At 46.2% G+C, this 20659-nt stretch overlaps 1 protein-coding gene across 7 annotated transcripts in view; it reads left to right on the top strand.

Annotated features, from left to right (window-relative positions):
• The window catches only part of mast2 (microtubule associated serine/threonine kinase 2), a 195062-nt gene extending 174812 nt beyond the window's left edge, over positions 1-20250 (top strand). For 6 of the 7 annotated variants that reach the window (XM_074669032.1, XM_074669030.1, XM_074669036.1 and 3 more), the window contains 21 exons: positions 1965-2066; positions 5521-5653; positions 5751-5818; positions 5901-6004; positions 6085-6293; positions 6371-6509; positions 6594-6726; positions 6910-7075; positions 8841-8942; positions 9242-9364; positions 9530-9639; positions 11062-11216; positions 11339-11481; positions 11574-11747; positions 11840-12097; positions 12190-12416; positions 12512-12634; positions 13844-13980; positions 14077-14264; positions 14342-14871; positions 14953-20250. In XM_074669032.1, coding sequence (XP_074525133.1) covers positions 1965-2066; positions 5521-5653; positions 5751-5818; positions 5901-6004; positions 6085-6293; positions 6371-6509; positions 6594-6726; positions 6910-7075; positions 8841-8942; positions 9242-9364; positions 9530-9639; positions 11062-11216; positions 11339-11481; positions 11574-11747; positions 11840-12097; positions 12190-12416; positions 12512-12634; positions 13844-13980; positions 14077-14264; positions 14342-14871; positions 14953-16287 — 4659 coding nt within the window. In that variant the 3' untranslated portion in view covers positions 16288-20250. The remainder of the gene's footprint in view (positions 1-1964; positions 2067-5520; positions 5654-5750; positions 5819-5900; positions 6005-6084; positions 6294-6370; positions 6510-6593; positions 6727-6909; positions 7076-8840; positions 8943-9241; positions 9365-9529; positions 9640-11061; positions 11217-11338; positions 11482-11573; positions 11748-11839; positions 12098-12189; positions 12417-12511; positions 12635-13843; positions 13981-14076; positions 14265-14341; positions 14872-14952) is intronic. The other variant, XM_074669031.1, reaches the window with a different exon arrangement.
• Positions 20251-20659: the final 409 nt, after the last annotated feature.

The following is a 20659-nucleotide window of genomic DNA, read 5'->3' as shown; positions in this document are numbered from 1 at the left end:
ACCCTGGGTGAAAAATTTGGTACAACTTGAAACACACTGAAGGCGTGATTAAACGTGATCAAAGCAGCAGAAGAATGAAAGAATTATAATCCTTAAGATTAGAGTAACAACAACCTAAAATACAAGAACAAAAAAAATGTAGTAAAGCCTGAAATTCAATATCTGGTTGAGAATGTAACAAAAGTGTCGAGCCGAAAATATCATTAAATAAAATAATAATAATAATGAAAAAAAGGTAATAAAACCCCAAACTCAAAGAGTTTTATCACATTATTTAAAATAACGTTTTGAGGCCTCGTTATATTTCAGGTCGTCACATAAGGAGCTCAAACAGGGGCTGTGAGGAACGTGTCAGAACAAGCTGATAGGTGTTAGCCTTGTTTTAAGCAAAAAACATGTTTTGCTTTAAATTCAGTTTATAATGAAGGCTGTTCAGAGTTAGTGACTTTTTCTGACACAGTCAAACAACCGTAGAAAATATCAGTCTTTATGCTGATGATCTTGTTTTCTATTCTGCGTGTTTAAAGGCGTAAACACTGCGTTCAGTCTGTTTTATTATCAGTAAAACCTCCTCTAACTATCAGGAGCTCTGAGACCAAACAGCGTGGGCTCTTTGATAAAATGTGACTGACTCATATTTATGTTACACTGAGTTTAGCACACACACACACACACACACACACACACACACACACACACACACACACACACACACACACACACACACATGTTCACATGCATTGTTCACCCTCTGAGGAGACATGTTCACATTAGACATGCAGGCTGAATATACAGTCTGTCACACACACACACACACACACACACACACACACACACACACTCTGACTGGTTAATTAGCTTGTGCACAGTGGGATTTCTCTGCTCCGCCGTCCATTACTCACCGATCAGCGTGCTGCGCGCTCGCCGCACACACACGTTTCCCTTAATACATATTTAGCGTTCATGTACAGTACATACGCAGACAGCCCCTCCTCCGCAGGTTTCATTACATTTATAAATAATTCAAGGTGTGTGTGTGTGTATGTGTGTGTGTGTGTGTGAGTGTGAGTGTGTGTGTGGGTCAGGGGGCCCCGGGCCTCCTGCGTCAGTCATTACAGCGCTGTCAGGCTAACGGCTACGAGCTGCCGGCACTTTGTTTATGAAGCAGCAGCTGGTCTGACACGTTCATACAGTACATACATTATACACACACACACACACACACACACACACACACACACACACACACACACACACACACACACCCTGGAGAATAAAACATATTTACTGTGGGTGGTTTGGTAATTGTGATGGCTCCTTCCTCACACACACACACACACACACACACACACACACACACACACACACACACACACACAGACAGACACACACACACACACTTCCAGCCCATTTCTTTCCAGGGATCAGTGTTAGCCCGGGATGCGTCTCCCGTCAGTTCCAGTGGATTGTGGGTAAATTGCTCTGTCTCCACCCTGACAGATATTTCACGGTGGATCTCGGGGAGCGAGGCGGAGGCGGGGTGGGGGTGGAGGAGGAGGAGGAGGAGGAGGAGGTGGAGGAGGAGGTGGCTCTGATTTAGATTAGCTCTCAGGTGTCACTGAAGGACGCCAGGACTCTGGAAGTGCTGCTTCTGCGTTGTTTGTGAAGGACAAACACAACACGCTCTGCGCCGGGCTCCAAGGGCGAGGAGGAGCCCAGGACCATGAATGATTAAATTTATAATTAAAGATAACGAAGAGGTGGTGTTATGAGGGATTAGGCAGCTCTTAGGGAGCACACAGAGGCGTTAAAGATCCATCCCTGACGTTTTGGAATAACGATGGTAGACCCAGTGTTGTTGACGTTGATATTTCCAGCTTCTTTAAAACCCAAACTCTGACTCCTCCAGGTGTTTGAAATCTCCTAATTCTCCTCCTGTTGCTTTGTTTTCTCTGTCCTCGCAGGCTCACGAGCGCTCAGAGAGCGTGGAGGTCACGTTCGTCACACAGCTCGTCAAGAAGCTGATGATCATCATCGCCCGGCCGGCGCGCCTGCTGGAGTGTTTGGTGAGAGAAAAGTTATTTGTACAGAAATTCAAAGGGTCACGTATGAAAAAGTTACCACAAAGAGTGTTTGTTCTGTAACAGTGAACATTATCTTCTACAAAACAACACGAGACCTCCATGAGTTTTTCTTACAAAGCGAGCTCATTTTCCAACATTGAACATCCTGATGGATTGACTAGATACTAACATTTTGTTAAACTAAAAAAGCATCACCTGTTGAAATAAAGCTTTAATTTTTTGACATTTTTTTTTCAAATATAAAAAAAACATGATTCTTTGAAGATTTTGCCAATTTTTTTAACTTCTGCAATTTTCGATTTTTTTTTTAATTCCTGTGAAAATTTGCAAAATAATTACATTCAACTTTTGGAGAAAAAATGCACATTTTTCATTTTTGCAATTTTGGATTTTTAAAAAAAAAATTACAATTATGTTTTTCAAAATGTTACACATTTTTTGAACTTTTTTTTTAATTTCAACATTTTTAAAAAAATTTCAAATTTATATTTCAGATTTTCAAGAAAATCATTTAAACATATTTAAATGTTGTTACTTTTGCAAATTTATGGAATATATCACATAATTATTCTAATTAAAAAAAAAAATTTGCAAAATTATCAAAAATAAAAAAACCAAGACATCACATGTAAAATGTCACTTCTTGTTGAGATTATAATTCACCTGATTTTAACTTTGTTTAACTTTTTAATTTTTGATTTTTTTTAAAACATTTTTTTTGTCTTTTGTGCCAAGAGAAAGTTGATTTTGTGGCTCCTGAATGATTTTAATCCAAGTGAGCTGAGGCTAAAAGGCTCTTATGAAAGTAAAGGCTGCAGCTCCATCAGTGAGGTTCTAGAATGTTCCTCATCAAGCACAGAGAGCTTTCTGTCTTTGTGATGTCACTACATTCTGCCCTGATGATGTCACTACATTCTAGAACTCTCTGATCTCTCTGAGTGTTTTTAAAGCAAACTACAGACCCTTAGCTTTTTAACCTGGAGTCAAAACTACATAAAAGCAGAATACACACTCTCCAGAGCTACACCCCAAAAATCTCCTCTGAATTCTGAATTTCCTTTATTTACGTAAAGGTAAAGAGTTTTAAAGAGTTTTAAAGAGTTAACTAATCTAAATTAAACTAATTAATTGGTGCTGTGAGTCCATGGTGGTGTTAATTAGACTCTGTCGATGAGCTGAACGTGATCACCATGTTACAGCTTCTCTCCACGCCTGGTTGATGAACAGTTTCCTGCTCCCTGACGTTAAATAATTCAACCACAGCTTTTCATTTATGAACTCCCTCAGAGAACATTAACACACACACACACACACACACACACACACACACACACACATTAAGGCCTCTCAGCTGTGAAAGCCGGTGTGTTTCATGTTTGTTTGGGGATGAAGAACACACAGAGTCAAACAGGTGAGTTTAACCAGGTGAGAGGCAGAGAGGAGACAAAGGAAACTGAGGAGGAGACAGAGGAGGAGACAGAGGAGGAGACAGAGGAGGAGACAGAGGAGGAGAAGGAGGGATGAGTGGAAGGGAGGAGGAGGAGGAGGAGGAGGAGGGGGCTTCCCACATGGTCAGCTTTGACTGATCACCTGCAGCTGAATGTGTGACAGCGTACAGGATGAGGTTTTTATAAATGGTCGCACACAGATAGAGGAGAAGGAGGCAGGGCGTGTGTGTGTGTGTGTGTGTGTGTGTGTGTGTGTGTGTGTGTGTGTGTGTGTGTGTGTGTGTGTGTGTGTGTGTGTGTGTGTGTGTGTGTGTGTGTGTGTGTGTGTTACATGCATGGATACTGTATGTGCTGTGTACTGCAGAGGTATGACTCTCAGGACACAGGAGCTAAGAGACGTCGTTAGAGGAAACTAACGTCTGTCCTCTGACGTCAGCAGGAAGTTGGTGAAAACACTGACTGAGCAGAGTTGTTGTATTTTGAATGAGAAAACTTTATCAGTCACTGAACGTGATCAGTTAATCCAACTGGAAAAAGAAAGTGAGAGTTACCACAGACACTAATTTAACAACTAGACTGAGTTTAAACCAGAGTCCAGCAGTTTCCTGTGGAGAGACTCGGTCCTGAGTGCTTCCTGGATTAAGAGCGCCGTTACCAACCAGTCAGGCTTCACCGTCAACAGTAAAGACTAATGACAGGGAACCACCAGGGGAAGGATAAAAAGCCCCGTTTCCACTAAGTGGTACAGGTTGGATCAGTAAAGACGAACTGAACTGAACCACTTGGTGGAAACAGGGCTTAATAAAACCTTAAAGAGACTTTCTTAAAAAAAACGTACTTTAAACCCTGAATAGGAAAGAAATAAATGTCAGAAAAAAGCTGTAACGCTGACTGAAAGTACAAAACCAACTGGCACAGAAGAGAGGGAAAAAATAAAAAAGAATGAAAAAATGATGAATAATAAAAATGATGAATAAAATTTTTGCAAAAAAATAAATAAAAATATTTAAAAAATGAATGAAAAATTAAAAAATAATGAAAAAATAAAAGGTAATAAATGAAAATATAATGAATAAAATTTTTGCAAAAAAAAATGTCAGAAATTTTAAAAAATCACAAATTTTTTTTTAAAAAGTTGAAAGCTTTATTGACTGATGTTATGTAGATTTAGTTCAACAAAATGTTATCACATGATTTTATATAGTGTCGCCACTTTAATCATCAATACTCTCTATAAAAAAAATAGAATAAATATTTATTTTTCGAGCCTGATCCTGTTTGCGTTTCCACAGCCAACCGTGTCCTTCTTGGTAGGCAGCGTGTTAGCTGGATGCTTATAGCAGCGTCAGCTACGTGATAGCATGACGCCATAGCAGCATGACACAGTGTACCGTGCTAATAAAACCAACAAAGAAGAAAAACGTGACACAGTAAACAAAGAGCAACGATGAAGACATCCTCTCTGTGATTGGCATGGGTTTGGATCAGTTTAGTCCGACTCCCCAACGGAAGGGTCCCAAAAAGTGGTACGGTATGTGTGTTAATTTGGGGACCTGTCCGGGTTTGAGTGGAAGGAAACGCCACAAAATGTGTACCGTACTGAGACGAACTGAACTGAACCACTCGGTGGAAACAGGGCTTAATAAAACCTTACAGAGACTTTCATAAAAAAACGTACTTTAAACCCTGAATAGGGAAGAAATAAATGTAAGAAAAAAGCTGTAACGCTGACTAAAAGTACAAAACCAACTGGCAGAGAAGAGAGGGAAACTGGCCTCAACAAAACCGCTGAGGCACATCAGGGTCATCAGGGGAGCGGGGACACAGAGGACAGGAAGTCAATCGACCCCAGAATAAAAGAGGAAACACAGGACGAGGAGATCAGAGACCGCTCAGCCTGGAGACCTGAGCAAACGTCTGATGCTGATTTAAAAATGAGCCGACTGAAGCTCCTGTCTGACATTTTTATACTTCCTGTTTCTCTGCAGGAGTTCGACCCCGAGGAGTTTTACCATCTGTTGGAGGCAGCAGAGGGCCATGCCAAGGAGGGCCAGGGCATCAAGTCGGACATCCCCCGATACATCATCAGCCAGCTGGGCCTCACCAGGGACCCCCTGGAGGGTAGGGCCACCTCACAGTCCACAGATCTTATTTCAGTCTGAGTTTAAAGTCTCGCTCTCTGGAGACGATGATTTCTGACTCTTGTCTCTTTCCGTAGAAATGGCCCAGCTGAGCAGCTACGACAGCGGGAACCCAGAAACCCCCGAGACCGACGACTCAGTGGACGTGAGTACACCATCAGGACCAAGCTGTGGGACAGTCCAGTCAGATCCTAACCTCCTGATCCTAAAGCTCTCCCTCCTTTCAGAGTCGAGGCACCACAGTCCCACCAGCTCCCCCGCCAACCAAAACCAAAACGCCGCGAGAGGAAGACTTTGAAAACATCAAACTCATCAGTAACGGCGCCTACGGGTAAGACCGCTCTTCGTCTGCACCTTTATGCTTCAGAAAGCAACAGAGAAGTTCAATGTCAGCGATATGCTCCTCTGCAGCGCCGTCTTCCTGGTGCGCCACAAAGAAACACGCCAACGCTTCGCCATGAAGAAGATCAACAAGCAGAACCTGATCCTGAGGAACCAGATCCAGCAGGCCTTCGTGGAACGGGACATCCTGACGTTTGCCGAGAACCCGTTCGTGGTCTCCATGTTCTGCTCCTTCGAGACCAGGAGGCACCTGTGCATGGTGATGGAGTACGTGGAAGGTAAGGTGGTCGCCAAACGCTGCGTTTAGAGTCACTCTGAGAGGTCGGCGGTAAGTCCTGAGTCTGTGCGTTTGTAGGCGGAGACTGTGCGACGCTGCTGAAGAACATCGGAGCTCTGCCCGTGGACATGGCTCGGATGTACTTCGCAGAGACGGTGCTGGCGTTGGAGTATCTGCACAACTACGGCATCGTGCACCGGGACCTCAAACCCGACAAGTAAGACGCAGAGAAGCAGAAACTTCGGAAAGGATGGCGATGTTTGGGGCCATTTCTCCTCATGTTTCGTGTTTTCTCCTTTAGTCTCCTCATCACCTCTCTGGGACACATCAAGCTCACAGATTTCGGCCTTTCCAAGATCGGTTTGATGAGTTTGACGACAAATCTCTACGAGGGACACATCGAGAAAGACACCAGAGAGTTCCTGGACAAACAGGTACCAGCTCGTGGAAACCGTGTCAGATGATCTTCCTACAGTCCCAGATATTTGTGTTGTTTTGCAGTAAGATGTTAAACCTTCTGTGGTTTGTCAGTCGACTCTCTGAAACTCTGTGAACTCTGTGAACTCTGTTTTTCATTTCTGAAGTTGATCGTCCGTGGTGTTTTTCCACCTCTGCAGGTGTGCGGCACGCCCGAGTACATCGCCCCCGAGGTGATCCTGCGTCAGGGCTACGGGAAGCCGGTGGACTGGTGGGCGATGGGGGTCATCCTGTACGAGTTCCTGGTGGGCTGTGCCCCTTTCTTCGGGGACACTCCTGAAGAGCTGTTCGGTCAGGTGATCAGCGGTGAGTATCAGTGACGTGGTCTCATTAGACTCGACGTGGTCCACGTGGGACTGACAGGTCTAAAGTTTCCTGAACTTTCCTTTGACTCGTGTTTGAAGAATAAATCAACACCTCAGTGGAAAAAGCCTCCACCAAAGATGAATCCACACCTCTTCAAAATTGATCCGGTCTTTAAAGATGGATGTGATCTGGATCCTGTTCCCTCGCCGAGGCGTTGTCTGTATTTCATCTGAATGTTTGATGTGTGAGCCTGAGGGTTACCTGTCCGACGGTGAACCACACACCTGATGAAAGCCGTCAGAGATGATCAGATAGAGACGTTTCTCAGACTCAGCCTCGACTTCCAGGGAATGAAATCGATGGATCTCGCTCCGTGCTCCTTTGTCCTCTGAATTCTCTTTGATGAAAGGCCGAGTCGATGATCATAAAGCGGTATTGATCCCTGCTCGTCTCTTTATGACTGAGTCCGTCTCTTCATATTGATGCTCGGGGGTCATAAAGAAGTGAAAGCCTCCTCGTGCTCAGTCTCTTTCATTGGGTTTGACTCCTGAACAGCTTCTTCCTTCTCGTATCATCGTCTCTGAAAGATTTCACTAATTCCCTCTCAGCAGTTATATCAAACTGAGGAGAACAGCACAAACAGAGCCTGAAGCACTCGCTAAACTCGACTAACAGGAGCTCAGTGAAGTGATAAAAAGTTTAACTTAGGTGTCACTGGCGTGTGTAATAAACTGGCTCCACAGCGCCCCCTGCAAGTTTCCAAAAACTCAGTTCTTGCAGCACATTCAACCAAAAAGACATAATTCAAATCTGATAAATAACGAAACAAGAAGTTTTTTTGTGATTTTAAAATTGTAGATGTGAAGTCTTATCATTATTTTTTTTATTTGCAAATACTTAAGAAAAGATTAAATTTGTAATGTCATAAATTTCATTATTTAATGACATTTTGATAAGTTTAATTTTTTGATTGAAGTTTCAAAAATTGCAAAACTTTGAAGATGATTAAATAAAATATGAAAAAATTGCAATGTCATAAATTGTCCAAAAATTCAAAATTTTGCAAAAAAGGATATTTTAATTTCAAAAATTTAGCAAAAATTTTGGAAATCAAAGTTAAACTTTAAAAAATTCAGAGTGCATTTAAAAAAGATAAATGAAATATTAAAAAATAAATGAAAAATAAAAAATAAAAAATAATGAAAAAATAAAAGCTAAAGAATGAAAAAATAATGAATAATAAAAATAATGAAGAAAAAAAATGCAAAAAAATGATAGAAATTTTTTAAAATTGCAAAAAGTTAAAACAAAAAAAATCACATTTTTTTTTTTTAAGTTAAAAGCTTTATTGACTGATGTGATGTAGATTTAGTTCAACAAAATGTTATCACATGATTTTATTTAGTGTCGCCACTTTAATCATCAATACCCTCTGTAAGAGAAATAGAAAAAATATATATTTTTCAATAATGTTTTTTTAAAGCTGCAAGGAGCCACTGTAAAGGAGCCAAAGGGCCACATGAGGCCCCAGAGCCACAGGTTGGAGACCCTTGCTAAAGCTGTATAAAGTGTTATCGCCATGCTACAACATTTTCTGTGCATGTGAGAGCTGCAGGAGGTTAAATATACCAAAACCTGTCACCAGATAAATCTGATATCCATCGTTGTGGACACAGAGAGCAGCCTGGGCGGTTTGGCGTCAGGATGAAGCTGAGAAAGTTTAAAACCAGAGTTTAATCCGTCTTTCTTCCTGTTTGTGTCTCAGATGAAATCATCTGGCCGGAGGAGGACGAAGCTCTGCCTCAGGAGGCTCAGGATCTGATCTCCAAACTGCTGAGGCAGAATCCTCTGGAGAGACTGGGCACAGGTAACACACACACACACACACTCACACACACACACACACACACACACACACACACACACACACACACACACACACACACACACTCACAGAAAGTGGTTTTTATCTCCGAGTTTCAGGTGAAGGTGCAGATCCTGTCTGTTTGAATCTGAAGCTTTGGTTTCAGGCGTCTCCTCTGATCCATCGCTCTCTGTTTCCTCCTCTCTCTGTTTCCTCCTCTCTCTGTTTCCTCCTCCTCTCTCTGCTCCTTCTCCACCCCCTCCGCCCCCTGCGTCTCCTGCGTCTCCTGGTCCTCTCCACAGGGAGCGCCTTTGAGGTGAAGCAGCACCCGTTCTTCACAGAGCTGGACTGGAACAGTCTGCTGAGGCAGAAAGCCGAGTTCATCCCCCAGCTGGAGTCTGAGGACGACACCAGCTACTTCGACAGTAAGACTCCTCCTCACCTCCTCTGTGCTCCCTGTGCTCCCTCTGTGTGTTTTAAAGCTACACTCTGATGCTAACACCTCCTCTGTGCTCCCTGTGCTCCCTCTGTGTGTTTTAAAGCTACACTCTGATGCTAACACCTCCTCTGTGCTCCCTGTGCTCCTCCAGCTCGCTCTGACCGCTACCACCACATCGACTCAGAGGAGGAGGACGACACCAACGACGACGAACACGTGGAGCTACGACAGTTCTCCTCCTGCTCGCCTCGCTTCAGCAAGGTACACACACACACACACACACACACACACACACACACACACACACACACACACACACACACACACACACACACACACACACACACACACACAGGCGATGCAGTGAGATTACTCAGGACGTGTGGATTTCCTTATTTTTCTCCTTGATAAATATCTTTTCGCCCGCTCGTCTCCTTGGTTGCTCTTCAGTTCGTGCTCAGAGGAATCATTTTGAGGTTTTACAGCAAGTTTGCAAAGTTTGATGCAAGTTTCAAACTTATGTCAGAAAGAGTTTTACAGAGCAGCAGTTTTCACAGAGTTGCTCCGTATCAGGGGTCTGCATCCTTTAGTTTCATAGCAGCCACTTTTCTTCACCTGGATTAAGGTCATTTAGGAGCCACAAAATCTACTTCATCTTCACAAAGACAAACAAGTGTACAAAATTATTTGACTAGTTAAAATCAATTTAAAAAATAACTAATCAAAAAGTTTTTTTGATCTTTTTTTAATTCTTTTTTTATCGAAATACTGCATAATTATTTCACTTATTCTAAACATCTAAGACACAATTTTTCCTATTTTTTCCCTCTTCCTCTGTCCGTTCATTTTAAACAGTCATAACATGGATTAGATATAAAAAAAGGAAAAAAAATATGTTTAAAACATAAAAAATACATATATTTATAAAAATAAAAATAATAATAATATTTTTTTTTCCTTTGTCAGTTTAGGCATCTGTCGTGTGGTTCCTCTAAAATATTTTTTAAAGATGGCCCAGGAAAATTATACATACAAAAACTAATAAGTGAATAAATGATAATAAAAGTAGTAAAATCATAGTTATTATTGAAATATAAAAATCAATGAATTATTAAAATAAAAAAACCTCAAGATTAAAAAATGAGAAAACTAATATACATACATATGTTCATCTTTCGAGAGTTTTTTTTTTCTTTAAAAACATGAAAAACAGTTCCTAAAGTACAGAAACCTGATATTGATGACATTAAAGAACATTTTTTGGATTTATGAAACTGCCCATGTGATGTCTTGTTTTTAATCATTTAAAAAAAAAATTGCGAATAATTCACAACTTTTGAAAGTTAGCAAAAAATTTAAATTTTTTGAAATTTCAAAAACTAGATTTTTTGATTTTTTTTTCTTCAAACATTTTTTTTAAAAGCGCATGTATTTATATATTTAATTTTAAAATTTTACAGTTTTTTTTTTTAATTTACAAAACAGTAACGCTGTTAGCAGCTCAAACTTGTTCAAACCGGCGCCAAATTTGACTCCTCTGAGAATTAGCCTTGGCTATGAACTCCATTTTCATGGCCTCAGCTGCAAACAGTTTCTGTTTTGTGACTATGTACAATTACAGTGTCCCTGCCAAATAAACAAATAAAACAACAAAAAACAGCGTGCTCTGTGTGTCACGTGCAGGTGTACAGCAGCATGGAGCGTCTGTCTCTGCACGAGGAGAAGAGAACGCCGCCTCCCACCAAACGCAGCCTCAGCGAGGAGGGCGGAGACCGCATCGACAGCCTGAGCGGACTCAAGTCCAGAGACCGCTCCTGGTTGGTGGGCTCTCCAGAGATGTGAGTTTTCTCCTCCTCTGAAGTTTTACAGTTTTCTGAGATTTAACTTCAAAATATCTGAATCTTTGTTTCATTAGGAATCCGTAAATAATCTTCATCCTTCTCCACCTTCTCCTCCGCAGCCTGAGGAAGCGTCTCTCCGTCTCTGAGTCGTCCCACACCGAGAGCGACTCCAGCCCTCCGCTGACCGTCCGCAGACGCTGCTGCTCGGCGATCATCGAGATGCCGCGCTTCGCCATCTCCTCGGAGGAAGAAGGAGGACAAGGTGGCGCTCAGATTTCCGTTTTGGTGACATAAACATGAATATAAGGTTGGTCCTCGTTGTGCTGACTTGTTTGTTTCCTCCGCCATGTGCAGCAGGAAGTCGTAAAAGCCCGAGCCTGCTGGGTCCCTCTGCCGTCAGGGGTCCTCGGAGTGAGGAGCTGCCCCTCGCCATCCCAGAGCTCCCGGTGGAAAGAGAGCTGAAGCTGGACGAGTCCCCGACCACGCCGAGCTCCATCAGCAGCCAGCTGAGCAAAGCTACCATCACACGTCAGGAACTCTTCATCTGCCTAACCCTTCATCTGTCTGAGAAACGCCTGAAACCTTCTGTCGTTGACCTTCTCCATCTCCTCTTCCTGCAGCGGGCAGCTCAGGCGACGTCTGCGACCGCGGCAGCAGAGGAAACGGTAACGGCGCCGCTGCTGGAGCTGCCAAAGCGCCAGCGGACAGCGACTCCCCGTCGACTCCCAGAGCGATCAGCGACTTAGCGATCCGCAGAGCTCGACATCGACTCCTGTCCGGTGACGCGGACAAACACGCAGCATCGCCGAGCTCCAGACCGCTCAACAAGGTCATCAAGTCGGCGTCTGCGACCACGCTGTCGCTGATGATCCCCGCAGGTCAGTGTGTGGGAGGAGTCTGGGTCTTTATCTGGACTCTTACAGGACTGAGGAAGAAAACCTGTGTTTAATGTGGACCTGTCTCTTCTCAGACCACCACGGAGCCTCCCCATTGGCCAGCCCCATGTCCCCGCACTCTCTGTCGTCCAATCCCTCGTCCAGAGACTCCTCCCCCAGCCGCGACCTGTCCCCGGCTGTGACCAGCGTCAAACCGGCCATCGTCATCCACCGGGCGGGGAAGAAGTACGGCTTCACGCTGAGGGCCATCCGGGTCTACATGGGGGACTCTGACATCTACACCGTGCACCACATGGTCTGGGTGAGTCCGCAGTTCCTGTTGTTGACAGGAGGTGGCGCTAAATGAGAGCAGAACTCCTCCTCTTCATCCCGGGTCTCTCCCTCGTTCTCTTTCAGCACGTGGAGGAGGGCGGTCCGGCCCACGAGGCGGGGCTCAGAGAGGGAGACCTGATCACACACGTGAACGGGGAGCCGGTTCACGGTCTGGTTCACACAGAGGTGGTGGAGCTGATTCTGAAGGTACCAAAAACCAAACTGTGATGATCTCTTAACCTTTCAGTGAAATACACTCAGATATCACTGTGTGCCCAAAACTGATCCCACACCACTTCAAAACCTGCTCCCAAAAACTGTGGTCTTTGCATTTGTTCTGCGACAGTTTGACACACGCACACTGAAACAGCTCTCAGTGTCAGGAGGAATGTTGTAGAGAGATCAAATTAAAGTCAAAATGTTCGTCTCAATGAGACGCACACATCATACTCTGACACCCCTGACCTATCTCAAACAGGAAGCTGGCAATTTGCCTTTCAGAATAAAATCTAGTCACAGTCTTGGGCTTTTTTCAAGTTATCTCCTCCTAGGCCATAAATGGGATCAGCTTGAAATTCACTCAGATGACAGAGTGGACCCTGCTTTACAAAAACTCTTCATGAATTTGTTGTTTGTCAAACAGTTTTTGAATGACGAGCGCTCAAAGTCCAGTCAGTGAACCCCCAAAGAAGACCTTTCAGCTCCTCCTGTCAGAATGAATGGGAGAGGAGGATCCAGCTCCACAAAAGCTGCAGCAGTTAGGCCTCTACACAAAAAAGTAAAAGTGGTACAGCTTTAAAAATGACATGGGTGGATTCCTGACAAAATTTACTACAAAAATATTTAATTTTTAGAGAGAAAAGGTCAAAATTGTGGCAGCTATGAGGAGATGTTTCTAGAACTCCAGTCAGTTTCTCTCCTGAGGGCAGCAGTTGGTGATGATGTCACAATGATTGAGAGTTCCGTGCAGCTGGTCATGTGACTCACTGAAGGCGGGAAAATGGAACACACACACATTATAAAGGGATGAATGTTTGACAGTGGAGGGACCAACGACCAACGCTGCTTGCTGCTTTAATTAGCTTTATCTGTAGCTATAGCCGCGTTAGCAATGTTGTCATAACAAGAGATCTCAAAATACAACCAACAATTCAAACATGGCTAACATTAACGTGGAGGATCAAAGGATTGGACATCTGATAAAAATATCCAGATCATGGTAAATTTGTCAAAACCAGGGAGGTCTCAGGGAAACCAGGTCTCAGCCTGAAACAAGTCCTGATCAGAACTCCCAGGTTCCTGAAACCAGGCGGTTTGTTCTGGTTTCATTGATAAACTCGCTGAGTGTCGTGTGGAGACAGAGACTTCACATTAAAGTGTGTGACCAGAAACCGTCTCTCTCATCTCGTTTGTCAGAGCGGCGCCAAAGTCTCCATCTCTGCCACGCCGTTCGAGAACACGTCCATCAAAGTCGGCCCCGCCCGCAAAACCAGCCACAAATCCAAGATGGCGAGACGCAACAAGAAGACCAAGAGCAAGGAGGGGCAGGACAGGTGAGCCCCACTCTGATTACATCATCAGGTGTGTGTTAGATGTGTGTATCTGCTGACTGATGTGTGTGTGTGTGTGTGTGTGTGTGTGTGTCGCAGTAAGAAGAGGACGTCGCTCTTCAGGAAGATCACCAAACAGGCGTCTCTGCTCCACACCAGCCGCAGCCTGTCCTCCCTCAACCGCTCGCTGTCCTCAGGGGAGAGCGGCCCCGGGTCGCCCACGCACAACCTGTCACCACGGAGCCCGACACAGGGGTACAGGTCCACGCCTGACTCCGCCCACTCAGGTAGAGACACGCTCCAGGTGTATGAAGGAGGTCAAAGGTGAATGTTTGAATAACGGCCTCTCCTCTTCTCCCTGCAGTCGGTGGAAACTCGTCTCAGAGCAGCTCGCCGAGCTCCAGCGTCCCCAACTCCCCGGCGAGCTCCGGACACATCCGGCCCAGCTCCCTGCACGGTCTGGCCCCCAAACTCCAGCGCCAGTACCGCTCGCCCCGCCGCAAGTCTGCCGGGAACATCCCGCTGTCCCCTCTGGCACGCACGCCCTCGCCCACGCCTCAGAGCAGCTCCCCTCAGCGCTCGCCCTCCCCGCTGCCCAGCCACGCTCTGGGGCAGGCGGCGGGTGGCCAGTCGTTCCCGGTGAAGCTGCACTCCTCGCCGCCCCTCGTCAGGCAGATTTCCCGGCCGAAGAGCGCCGAGCCACCGCGGTCCCCGCTCCTCAAGAGGGTGCAGTCGGCGGAGAAGCTGGCCTCCTCGCCCTCCGGGGTGGCGGCTGCGGGGGAGAAGAAGCTGGCGGTGGGAGCGGCTGGCAGCAGGAAGCACAGTTTGGACATTTCCCATTCGGACTTTAAGAAAGAGATCCTGCAGCGGGAGCCGAGCCTGCAGAGCCTCCAGGTACGAACACAGAGCTCGCCGCCTCTCGCTCCTCTGGGCGCACTTCCTGTCCTGTTGCGTTAACCTTTTCCTGTCTTTCAGGAGTCCGCCAACGAGGGTCTGCTCTCCTCGGGAGGACGCGGCGTGGAGAAGGGCAGCCTGCACAAGCACTCCTCCTCCAGGAAGCTGGGGCGCCAGGAAGGGGACGGCGGTCTGTCGGGCTCCCTGGGTCTGACCCCCGGGAAGAGCAAACTGAAGGACAAACTGTCCGCCATCAGGCAGGACCGGGCCGAGCGCCGGGAGTCACTGCAGAAACAGGACGCCATCCACGAGGTCGACTCCTCCGAGGACGAGACGGACGAGGGCTCCGAGGACAGCCAGGACGGACGCCGCGGGACCACGTTCACGCCGCCTCCCCTCCTGAGGCCGACCACCGTGAGAACCGGTCCTGGAGGCACCCTCCCCTCCCTCTGCCTCTCGCCCTGCACGCCGCACGCCACCTTCACCCACACGGGACCCTCCTCCATCGGGAGGCCCACGCCTTCACACACGCTCCCCTCCGTCACGGAGGCGAAACCGGCCCAGAGCGCCCCCTCACCTGGAGCCAAAGACGCGTCAAGCTCGGCAGCGTCTGACAGGAAGGTTCTGGAGCCGAGCAAGCCCGCCCCGGGCCCGCTGCCGTTCTCCACGCCGGGCAGCGCGTTCATCTCCGTCAGCAAGGACACCTTCCTGAAACCGGCTCCTGCTCCGGACTCGAAGAGCCTGAAGGGGAAAACCACATCAGAGGATAAAACCCTGGAAACGCCAAAACCTGCAAAGACCGCAGCGCCCACAGACTCCAGGTCCAGCACCAGTTCTCCAGACTGCAGGACCCCAGACGGACAGGAGAGTCCCCGCACCTCCTGCTCCTCCCCGAGCATCCCGAAGGAGAAGAAGGAGGCAGACAACCGGAGACTGTGTGCTGCAGCGGCTGCCAGTCTGACCCCGACGTCCTCACCCAGCGCCCCACTTCCTGCCCCCGAGAGCGGCGTGGACAGAGTCGTGTCTCAGATCACAACCGTGGCTAAAAGTGTTCTGGGTCCGGTCAAGCTCAGCACGGCGGCAGACAAGACCCAGACGGCGAGTGTCCCTTCGCTCCCCAAACAACCCGAGAGTCAAGCCAAACAGAAAGACGCCGCCACGTCGTCACAGAAACCAGCCCCGCCCCCTTCCCAGGCAGACGGGCCCACATCAGGGTCTGCAGGTCTACAGCGTCTGGGTGCAGCAGCAGCTCCACCCCCTCAAACCACAACCCCCTCCTCCTCTGCAGCATCGAAGAAACCTGAACCACAAACAAAGACGACGACTGCCACTGATCCTGCCGGCAACGCCAACTCTTCCACCGCCGCTGCGTCCGCCTCCTCGCAACACGACAAAACAACCAGCAAGAAGACGTAGCAGCGACACAAACACCCAGAACAGACATGTACAGATCACAGAAAAACTCACAGACTGCATGTTTGAGGAATCATCTCAGCACTTATCACAGACTCGGACTGAGAGGACGCAGGCAGCGAGGACGCAGGCGGCGAGGACGCAGGTGGCGAGGACGCAGGCGGCGAGAGACGGAGCGCTCGTTCAGCCATGATGGTTTCTGCCGTCAGGGTCGTAGAGGAGGTTTTTTCTTTTCCGTGAATTTGTTCAGGGCTGGGGATAAAAAGCTGAGTGGTCCACGGTTTGAAATCAACACACATCTTTCGCTCTTGATCTTCTTGTGCCGCCACACTGTGATGGACGATCAGGACGTGCCTTAACCCCACGCCGCCCCTCGCTGTGATCGATCAAAAAGATTTAAAACTGATTCAAATTATCGGCTCTGAGAGGAAGTGGCCAAATTAAATTGTCCCCCTCGCTTGCTCATGAAAAGGAGCCTTATTGGTCGAACCGGCTGTCAATCATAAAACATGTTGATCAACTCCTCTGATTGGAGGATGTCTGTATGAAGCAGCTGGCCAGCAGGGGGAGCTCTCACAGCTTCGGCTTCATCCACTCCTCCATGTTTTCATGATAAAGATCGAACTTATTGCTGCTTCACACACCTCTAAAAACATAATCTGTTAATGAACGTCTGAACTGAGCATGCTCAGACTGACCCTCTTTGGCCACGCCCCCTTTATTCCCAGCCCTGTCGGTTTGTTTATCTGGACCAACTTGCTGTGTTTCGTTGCCTCTAATCCTGTAGAGTTATCTGACTTTACTTTGTGAGTGTGTGTGTGTGTGTGTGTGTGTGTGTGTGTGTGTGTGTGTGTGTGTGTGTGTTCATTGTGCATGGTTATCTCTGTGTATATATAAGAATATTTAAAGTTCTGTTGTGTTTTTTACTTGGAGTGTGTTTTCAGATTAACAGATCGTGTGTGTGTGTGTGTGTGTGTGTGTGTGTGTGTGTGTGTGTGTGTGTGTGTGTGTGTGTGAGCTTTGTGAGAGAGGAAATCTGTCTCAGACGTTTGTTGGCTGAGTGTCTGGAGTTGAAACAAAATTGTTGAGGAGAAACTTAAAGGGAAGTTCTGCTGTTTTTAACCTGGGCTGAGTTTTTAGATTCATTATTAAAAAACGGCTCCTAAAGAAAAATTAAAACCTGCAAAAATGACTTATTTTTGGCGGTTAAAGAGCTGTGTTTATGTCCTTTGAGACGTAACCTGACAAGTCCAGAGAAATGTCTGGATTAAAGATTTGAAAAGAGGAAAGTGACGCCTGAATCAGTTTTCTGGAAACAAATTTGACGTCTTTAGACGCAAAACTTGACGAGCAGATTTTCTTTTACCTCATTTCACTGATTTTTCTAATCTTTACAAGTGATTCAGGCGTCGGTTTTGTCTTTCAATAACTTGAATTAAGCATGTTTTCTGGTAAATGCTCCTTTAACAAAGTCTGGTTGGACAACCTATACTCAGAATCACAATAAAACACTTTGATAGAGTTTAGTTTTTGCATCCTTTCAGCCTAATTAGAGCCTGATTAGTTATAACGACTCAAAATGTAATAAAAAACTATAATAAAGCCTGAAATCAAATAATTATTATTTTATTAACATTTCAGGTCGTTATTTAATGTCGAGCTTTGACTCTTTGAATAAAATCTGAGTCAGTAAAAAAATTTAAACTCTGCAGAAACTTTTTAAAATCTGAGCCCAGATTAAAAAACAGCAGAACTGTCCTTTAAATCAGCCTCTGGTCGTTTTTTCCTTCAGTTTTTCCTGATTTTTCCACTTTCATTTTGTTTCTCTGCTCCTCGGCGTTAAATAAATCCTCCCTCAGACACACACACGACGCACACACAGCCCGGTGTGAGTCCTGCTGAGCGTGGCGTGGACGCTCCTCTGGTCGTGTTGGACGGGCGCTCAGACTCTGATGATGATGATGATGATGATGATGATGATGATGAGGAGGAGCTTTGAGGACTCTGTCAGACTCTGGCTTTTGTTTACACCTTGTTGTTGTTGTTGTTTTGATTTTCTGTGTTTGTTGTGAAAGGAACTCGTTGCCTCGTAGCAATCAGACCTCCTCCCACAGCGAGGGTCATCTCGGCGCCGCTCGCCCTCCTCGTGTTTCACTGACTCAGACGCTGCTGTGTCGGAAGGTGTGTGTGTGTGTTAGCGTGTGTGTTAGCGTGTGTTAGCGTGTGTAACTGCTCAGCTGTCTGTGGATGTGTTAGCGTCTTTCGTCAGCGTTGTCAGGGTCACAGAGAAAAGTTTCAGATCTTTTCCTTCTTTTCCTTTTTTCGTCACGTTGTTCGGAAACAGACGACGACAGTTAGCCGTTGGCGATATTTGACGGCGAGCGTGGACAGAATCACGAGCACAAACAGCTTTTAGAGGAATTCAGAGGAAGTCGTTCAAAGATCAGATGATGAAAGTCGAATTCTGCGACTCCTCGGGGCTCAGTGTGGCGCCCCCTGGTGACAAACGTACGTCTCTACAGACAAAAACTCTATATTATCTCTATCTGAAGACGTTTTCAGCTGTTTGTTCTGAGTTATGTAACTCTATCCCCTGATAAAAACGTCAAACAGGAAGCTCTGCTCAGAGATTCACTGAGAATCGAGACGGTTTCTGAAGATCTGAGTCCAGTTCCCAGATCGTCAAATCCAGACTCAGATCAGGGTTTTCGAACGGAGGAGAAAACTTTGAGCCAAAGCAAAACAACTTCATGTTTCTTTAACGTTTGTCGTTTTAAAATTCTCCGTTCATCATCTCAACTTTAACGTCTTCATCAACAACTCCTCAGAGCGGCGTCGACTCTTCAGGAGCTGATCGTATAAATCTGTCTGCATCAGAAACGCTCGTTCAATTCCCGCTTTCAAACTTTTGCTTGGGTTTTCTTTGGAGAAGAGCTGACAAAGTGTGAGAGCAAACTCTCAGAGAAATCTGAAGAAATGTGTCTCTGGAGTTCATCTGTCACCACAGAGGAAATGTCAAACAGGGATGAACCGGCAGGACGGAAAATTTCAGACGTCAAAACTTTGTCAGCGATGTTTTTTCGATGATTTAACAGATGTTTAGTGGATCAAAGCTCAGGATCTCAGCGCTGATGAGTCAGAAACTCAAAGTTTTACCTAAAACTGAAACTGGAACTTTATGATATTAGAGCGTGACATCGTCGAAGTGTGCGTTGAGTTTGGCGCCCCCTGTGGACATATCTGTGCGGCTTTTAGCACAAAAACTTGACCTTTACGTGAAGTCAAGTGAGTAAAAACAAACTGAAGTCGTCTCAGAGGCAAACTTTGTCTCTGTGCGTTGATTCGTTCGTGTTTGCTCCTGAATCAAACGACTCTCAGAGGTTTTATGGATCGTTAGACTCTGGTCCCGCTCCGTGGTCTGGTCTCTGATGATCCTGATGAACCAGTCTGATCTTTAATCTCCATCACGCCGCCTCGCTCGCCTTTTCACGTCCTTATTAACAGGACACACGCTGCAGACGGTGAAGAGTCGTAAAGAAACCTGAGTTCGTCCGGTGCTGCTGATTCTGTCCCTGATCGCCGCCTGGTTTAGAGATTCATCGACTTTTGTCCTCAGTGGGCTTCCGTACGCTCTGACTCTGAGCTGTGGAGCAGGTAGACCCTCCTTTGGGTATGAAGAGGTACGAGGAGGAGCCTCACACACACTCACACACACACACACACTTACACACACACACCAGCGTGTGCAGTATTTCTCCGCCGTGTTTCTGGTGTTTGTCTTTAAAAAGTGATGAAGAGGAGGAGGAGGAAGGCACCGTGAAAGCTCCAGTGAGACGTAAAGAGAGAAAAAAACATTGCTAGAGTTAAACCAGTGCAATATCTTTTTATTTTTTATTGTGGTTAAAGCATGATGTTGTCAATCTTACCTTCCAGCGATAATAAAGTTTTTTATGTACGCTGCTCTGCCTGCTGCTGTCACTGCTGCTGTCACTGCTGCGTCTTCATTCTGCTCCTTACATTAAGGCTCCTGCTGCTGAGCTCACAGAAAGTCAGAGTTAAATGATGGATGGAGTCCAGAGGAGGAGGAGGAGGAGGAGGAGGAGGAGGAGGAGGAGGAGGAGGAGGAGGAGGAGGAGGAGGAGGAGGAGGAGGAGCCTCAGGCTGAAGCTGCAGAAACCTTCAGAGGATAAAAGTCACTTTAACCTGTTTTCATGCTTCAGCTCATCGTGGAGCTTCAGGTTTCTCAGGTACTGATCAGGTCTGACACCAGCGCCCTCATTGGTCTGTTTAATTTAACTTTAACTCCATCGTATCTCAGGCACACAAACATCCAGACGACCAAAACAAACCGGCACAGAGCTCACTCCACTTTTCC

Source organism: Halichoeres trimaculatus, unplaced genomic scaffold, assembly GCF_033239565.1.
Source record: "Halichoeres trimaculatus isolate MK-OKI-2021-1 unplaced genomic scaffold, fHalTri1.1 fHalTri1_scaffold_4, whole genome shotgun sequence".
In the NCBI taxonomy this organism is placed as follows: domain Eukaryota; kingdom Metazoa; phylum Chordata; class Actinopteri; order Labriformes; family Labridae; genus Halichoeres; species Halichoeres trimaculatus.
The sequence above is the reverse complement of the archived record's forward strand: the minus strand, read 5'-3'. Positions and strand labels throughout refer to the sequence as shown.